Source organism: Macaca fascicularis, chromosome 10 (assembly GCF_037993035.2).
Source record: "Macaca fascicularis isolate 582-1 chromosome 10, T2T-MFA8v1.1".
NCBI lineage: Eukaryota > Metazoa > Chordata > Mammalia > Primates > Cercopithecidae > Macaca > Macaca fascicularis.
The window spans coordinates 23,941,033-23,948,310 of NC_088384.1; the positions used below are offsets into that span (position 1 = coordinate 23,941,033).

Below are 7,278 nucleotides of genomic sequence, written 5' to 3' on the forward strand. Positions count from 1 at the left end.
CGGCTTCCGTGAGACTGATTTATCGGCAGCGACTCGGCAGCCCTGGGGAGCCGCGGTCTGAGGGCGTGTTAGGTCCCCCTAGCTGGAATGAATCCGGCGGGAGGATGAGTTCGGTCATGCTTGGGTTGTCAAGAACTGAAGAATAATATTCTCTCTTAAAAATGTTCCCTGTGGATACCAGACTGGTAGGCTCTCTTGCTCATTCTAGGCAGAGGCTGGGGAATCCTGCACCCATGCTTTGTGACATCTGGCAAGCCTCTCGCCCTCTCTGAGCCCAGGGTGGCCCTGCCAGGGTGGGGAGAAGGGGCCCCCCCACTGATGGGCTTGCTGGGGGATGGAGTTAGATAATACACGGAAGTGTTCAGTTGTGTGCCTGGGACGCCCTCATTAAGTCCACCCCTAATAAGAACGGCAATGGTTTCTGGCATTAGCACACCGCACGCTGATGTCTGAAAGCATCTTTAGAAAATCTGGCCATTTGGGTCTGTCTTACCCATCGCTTGGCAGACGCAGCTTCCTCTGCCCGGTGTGTTGCTCAGGAATTTTCTTTCACCTTCTGGGTGCTTGCAGCCCCAGAGCAAAGAGTTTCTCTCTCCTTTGGCAAGGAGCTTTATCCCTCGGAGTCTGTTTCCTCATCTGTAAAGTGGGCACAAGCATTGCTGTGTTCATTCCTTGAGATAATGTGTGCAAAGTTGGGGAAATAACCCCCTTTCAGATTTTCTTTCTTTCTCTTTGTGGCAGATACTACTTCCCTCACCCCACCCCCGCCAATCCAGATCTTGCAGTGCTGGAATAAAATTCCTTTGGAGATATTAAGCAGGGGAGGGTGGAGGGGTCACTGGGAACAAGGCAAGCATGGGTTCAAGAGCAAAGGTTCGGGCACTGTGCCTCAGTATTGCCAGAATCCAGGGCCTGCCATGTTCCTGGAAACCCTGCCTCTGATGCCTTAAGCTTCCTGGGGTACCTTCTCCCCAGGAAGAAGGTATCCAGGCGATACCTGGATCTTAACAGCATCCAGATTTCACCAGTACGAACTAGCTTTGAAAGCTTGGATTCAGAACCTCAGTTTCTCCTTCTGTGAAATGGGGCAAAGACTCCTGTTTCATGGCCAGGAACATGCCCACCTGGCTGGGCCCCAGGAAGTAATGGGGCTTTAGGGGCTTCTAAGTGGCTGCAAAGCCCCCCTCACCTCTGACCCTCCCAGATACGACAGACAGCCCCAGCAGCACTGTTTGGGGGTCTCTCTGTGTGCCAGGCCATTACAAGGCCCCAGGGGAGATGACGTCATCCCCATTTTACCAGTGGGGAAACTGAGGTCCAGAAGAGCCTTGGCCACATAGTAGTGGGGCTGTGACTCCAAAGTGACTGTGCTTTGGTCACAAAGAGATACTGTTTCCGGGCCTCACCATCAGCTCCAGGAGAAGGGTGGGGACAGTGTCTATCCTGTTCCATGCTAGATCCGCAGGCTTGTACCATGCCTGGCATATAGAAGGTCCTCAATAAAGGCATGTTAATTGCATGAATGAATGAAGTGGCCAAGGAAGACGCCTTCCTCCCCAGCTCCAGCTCCTCCCAGCATGCAGATCTCAAAGCAAGGTGTCTCTGGGGCTCCAGGGTGGGGGCCCCAAGCCCAGTTAGTCATGGCCTGTCCTCAACTGCCTGGGCCCATCCCTCTGGGAGGATTTTCTCTGCACGCAGTGGCTCAGCTCCTGAGGGAGGCCTCCTGCTTAATCCCAGAGGGCAGGGCGGGCGGGTGACTCCTGCCTGGCACAGGGCCCTTGGCTGGGCTTGCACAGAGGATTGAGGGCAGGCCGGTCGTGGAGTTCAGTATCTGGGTGTGCTCCCTCACCTGGAGCAGAGCCCCCTGCCCCCAATCTCAGCTTTTTTTCACTTCTACTGAGGCAGAAATTCAACATCAGCCCATATTCAAACCCAGCTTTCTGTCCCTTCCAGGCTGTGTGACCGTGGGCATACTCTAAAGTCAGACTCTAGGAAATGAGAATAATGAGACTCTTCATTGACATATGGCAGGTCTCAGGACAGAGCCAGTGGTCACATGGTAGCCGTAAATGAGAAGTCCTGCAAATTGCCTGCTCTGGTCTAATTTATACTAAGATGTGAATGGTTGTCAGACTCCTTTCTCCTCAAGCACGTCTAACACAGACATCCCTGTGATCTGTGGTGCTTTCTGGCATTGTGTGACTCAATGAGAAGGGGGATCGGGGGATTTTCATTAAGGGTATGGGAGAGGAATAGACTCCCCCACCCCAGGCACCCAGAGTCCTTTCATGTAGCAGCTGAGAATGGTGCTTTTGTGCTGGTCTGACCGGGGAGCTCAGATTCTCTGTCTTTCCTGCTCTGAACACTTCACCCTCTGTCCTTGTGAAGATAGCACTTTATAGTTTATACAAACACCTTGTACATATTAACAGCCTAGTTGACTAGCCATCATAAGGAGGTGCATGAGCCGGGCAGACACCCCCATTTTCAGAGGAGGGGACTGGCCTCGGGTCCCTTTGTGGAGCTAGAACTGGATTCTCTCAGCTGTTACGTTGGAGCTGTGTGACCCCAGGAAAGTTTCTGTGCCTTTCTGGGGCTCAGACTTCTCATCTGTAAAATGGAGTCTGAGAAAGCTATGGCCAGAGCATAGGAGGGAATGAAAGACATAGGCAGGTGTCCTGAAGGGCTCCTCCTCTCCCATGTCCTCACTCTCAAAGTCACTTCCATGGAGCCTCAGCCCCTGCACACCAGTGAGGGGCAGAACCTTCAGAGGTGGGAGGGGGCTGAAAAGGGAGCAATTGGAAAGTCCTGGGGAGTGCTTGGGGCTTGGGGAGTGCTTGAGGAGTGGGGAGCACTTGGGGCTTGGGGAGCTGTGGGTTTCTAGTCTTTGTGACTCAGCTGTGCCAAGCTGGGTGTCCACAGGCACCTTCTCCATCCTTCCTGCTCCTCTGGGAAGGGTGCTGTGACTCCACACTTTCTCCTATGTGACTTGGGGCAAGTCATTTTCCCTCTCTGAGTCTCAGTTTTCTTAGCTATAAAGCAGAGGTGATCATCCTTACTCCTGGAGTTGGTATGCAGTCTGGCACATTTTAAGAAAGTTCCCAGCTCATGGTAGACCCTGAGCAAATGTCTGTCCAGAGGATGACACACAAACAGGCTGTGTTCTGGACCCAGACAATCCTCCCCTCCACCCTTTCACGGCATGTGGCGAACTCCTACACATCCTTTGATGCCCAGTTTAGATGCCCCTCCTCCAGGAAGCATTCCTGACTTAGATCATGTCCAGTTAATCTTTTGGGAACTCTGGTGCATCAGAGATGGGCAAACTCTTGAGTTTATCCTGCCTCACTTTCCTATTTCCCAGTGGGGAAACTGAGGCCCAACAGGGGGGTCTTCCCTTGGCTGAGATCTCACAGATGAATCAGAGGTAACAGCAAGAGGATTCGAAACAACATCTCTACATCCTCTGGGACCAGCTTTAGCCATGGAAAGAGGGCGTGGACGGTGCCTCCCTTGTATGCCTCTGCCACTTTGGCCCCCATTATGGTGTCCCTCAGAGATGAGCGTGCCACTAATATCCTCTCTTCCTTCTCTCTCCACAGCCCACGACCTCCCGGCAAACAAGGCCTCAGCAACCCAGCCTGGCAGCCACTTGCAGTGCCTGTCTGTCCACTGCACAGACGACGTGGGTGACGCCAAGGCTCGGGCCTCCGTTCCCACCTGGCGGTCCCTGCATTCTGACATCTCCAACAGATTCGGGACATTTGTGGCCGCCCTAACTTGAATGACAAGAAAGACCCCCTCCTCTACCAGGCCCTTCCCCTCCCCTTCTCTGTCTCCTTCCCCCTCAACCTGACCCTACCCCTCTGTTAATTTGAAAGGGCCACTATTGCTGAGTGTATGATTTTTTTTTTTTTTTCTCTAGGTTGGTACCTGCTTAGTGGCATATGGACCGGAAAGGGTTAATTTAAAACGGGGGGGGGGAATCTCAAAAGTTTTTTTAAAAAAGAAACTTGTCTGCCACAGTATGTTACCAGTGTTAACCCTTCTGCAGTTAGCAAACTTTTGCTTAAGCCTTTTTCCTCTAGATACTCCCCATGTTTCGGTAATCTTGGCATACATTTTTTAGATGACCTCTTTCCTTGTTTTATTTTCATGCTGCTGTATGTCCAAGTATTGTTATTTCATAATAAGACAAGAGTTGCTTTCTTTTTTATTCTTTTTCCTTTTCTTCCCCCCTCCCCTTTTATTTTCTTTTTGCTTTGTTCACTGCTTATTAAAATGGAAATCCTGGAGAATAGTAGTTCTGGAATATTGCCGGGTGAAAGTCAAATTGTCTTCACAATATTATATATTGACACCCAAGTGTCATCAGTTAGGCAGGAGCCAAACAGTGAATGCCCCCCTTAGGTATTCCGCCTGGGATTTTGTTTTGTCTGTTCCCTAAGAAAATATATTTTCGTTCCTGCAAACACAGTGCTCAGCCTTCAGTTCCCTTCCACTTGGGTTCTCTCTTTTCCTGCTGGAAGCCGCCCCTCTCTGCGATGGACGTGAGGACGTGTCCAGCTCTGCTCTGTGGGAAGGAGTTGGAATGTTCGACAGTAGTGTTTTCTCTCCTTTTCTGGGCCTCCTCGCAAATGCCCAGGCCCTGCATTTTCACGCTGTGCTAAGCAGCCTTTGGTCTGCATGGGGGATGGTGTGCTCCCAGCCTGCAGTCTTTGGAGCCAGGTTGCTGTCCTTGCTGCAGTCAGGCCAGCTGTGCCTCGGGCGCTGGAGTTGGAGGAGGCTGAGTTCTCAGCCCTTTCCCTTTTCTGAAAGCTGTTCCTGGCCGGGCATCCCAGGGAAGAAGGAGGGGACTGTGTGTATCTCCTCCACCTCTCCCATTCCATCCCCAGTCCAACCTGGGCAACCCCACCCCCGGGAGGGATGAGGCACCCTCTTGCTCAGCCTGCTCAGCCTTCTCTGAGCCCGGGTGTCTTTCTTTGCAGGGATCTGCAGACTCCCGAGGGCTAGAGGATGAAGAAAGAGAATATAACAAAATGACTTTGATTCCTACGCCTTTTAGTTTTGAACCCTGGAATTCCTCTGCCCCCTCCCCAACTTTTGATGGAATCTTACCCTGTTGCAAAACTAGAGCCATGTCTCAAGCATCTCACAAAGGAATAACTGCTTTGAGCAGAGATGAGTGGTGGTTGTCATGGACAGGCACTTTTGGGTGCTGTTGATGCCTGCAAAAGCCATTTATGGCTTGTGGTGGGGGGCATATAGATTCCCGGGTGGGTTAGACAAGAAGTGACTGATACCACTTCACCCAAATCGGTGATGGTTATATTTAATTTCAGTTATTGTTATCGAGCCTGTCTTACTAAAACGCTCCACTTTGAGCTCCTCCACCCCCTCTAGGTCCTCAGAGTTTGCAGATCCGGGCTTTTTTTAGCAAGTGACCTGAAGGCTCTGGGCTCACCATACAACACCCACATTGTTTATTTCAAAGAACTCTTCAGCAAAGGGAGAGGAGCTTTCAGAAAAACCTCACTCTTTCCCCTCCCTTCTCCCCTCTTTCCTTCTGCCGGCCCTTTTGGCTGGGGTCTGAGTCTGCGGTTCTTGCCTGGGCAGTCTTGACCTGGGGCAAACCCCGGCTTCAGAGGGCAGACAAAGCAGGTGGCATGAATTGATCAGCGAGAAAGGTATGAGCCGAGGCAGTTCCTGCGTTCTGCTACAAAAGGAATGGAAAGGGAAGAGAATTTTCCCCCACCGTGGGCTGTGGGAGAGTTGACCGTATTGTGGACAAAACTCCGTGACCGCTATGATTCTGCAGTGTACAGCTGTTTGAGAGCTTCACCATTTTACTTTTGAAACAGGAATGATTTCTCCTTAATTGCTTAAGGCCGGGGAGCAAAGTGTCTTAACTTCTGTCTTTGACTTTCCCAGCGTTGAGTCATCAACACTTTGCCAATTAGCTCATGGTCCTGGCAACCTCGGAAACCCCTGAAGTTTTAAAAACTTTCTCGCTCCCCACGACCCCCAGAATGAAACAGCTTTAAAAATAGCCTTAAGCAAAAGGATGTTATTTCATTAAATTTGGTTTAATGGAAAGAATAAAAGTAAATGAAAAACACACCCAACACACTAGACTCCGAACACTGGTAATCAGTACTGCATAGCAAACTCTTTAGAAAAGAAAACGAAAATGTTATTGCACATGTAAAATATGAAAACTTAACTCTGCTGTGTGTTAGGCAATCCTGTAATCTTTTTTGACTCTTAAAAGAAATTCATTTCTGAAATGCTTGGTTGGAAGACTGTGACAATAGCTCATGAAATTGAGTGTTATTTTTTCTTTCTTTTTTAAAAAAATATGTAAAGTGCAGTCTTCTGTATTCCTGCATATTGTATATACCTGTATATGTTTTCCTGAGCAGTTAAATAACAATAAATATGACGTTAATGGTGACTGTGGTATATTTGTGGGTGGGGCTTGCTTGCTTTGTTTCCCCCCAACTCTATCCCCTTTTTACATCAATCTCTTCAGATTCTATGGGATGTACGGGTGTAGGTTTGGATGCTGTAGTGTGTGTGTGTCTGTGTGTGTGTACTGATGTTGTCCTAAGTTGGGTCATTTCAGTATTTCTCAGCCTTGGCACTATTGACATTTTGGGCCTGTTCATTCTTTGCTGGAGTGTAAAGGGGGCAACTAGGCATTTTGGGAGGTTGAACGGCATTCCTGACCTCCACCTACTACATGCCAGTAGCACCTCCCACCCTTGTGGCAACCAAAAAAAAAAAACTCTCTGAACATTGCCCAACGTCTCCTTGGGGGAAAGATCCTTTGGGAGCCAAGAACCCTGTATCTGACTCATGTAGGAGGGAGGGGCAAGGGAAGTGCCCCCCAAGTGGCTGTGTAGGGTGATGCTTACGTTTCTGAGTTCTAGTGTTGAGTTTCAGATCCTAGTAAGCCTGGGAACCTCCTGCAAGTTATGCAGCTTCTCAGCTCCAGCGTTTCCTCATCTTTGAAAGGGGTCTAGCTCATGGGGTGGTTATTGGAGACAATGTATTGGACACAACACGTAGGAGGTGCTTCATAAGCATAAAGCATTAGCATCAGCACCATGACCTGACCACAGGGCAGCTGATGGCGGTCTGGAGTCGCGCTGTCCTGGGGCGCATGCTGCTTCCTCTGCTTACAGCCACGAACCTTGGGCAAGCGGCTTAACTGGCTTAAGCCCCTAGTTTTTTGTTTCTAGAGTGGAGCAAGTAACATCTAGCTGGAAGCTCACT

At 49.9% G+C, this 7,278-nt stretch overlaps 1 protein-coding gene across 1 annotated transcript in view; it reads left to right on the forward strand.

The window, feature by feature from the left end:
- The window catches only part of MN1 (MN1 proto-oncogene, transcriptional regulator), a 54,141-nt gene extending 47,687 nt beyond the window's left edge, over positions 1-6,454 (forward strand). The window contains exon 2 of the mRNA XM_005567714.4: positions 3,603-6,454. Within this exon, the coding sequence (XP_005567771.3) occupies positions 3,603-3,784 (182 nt within the window). The 3' untranslated portion in view covers positions 3,785-6,454. The remainder of the gene's footprint in view (positions 1-3,602) is intronic.
- The last annotated feature ends 824 nt before the right edge of the window (positions 6,455-7,278 follow it).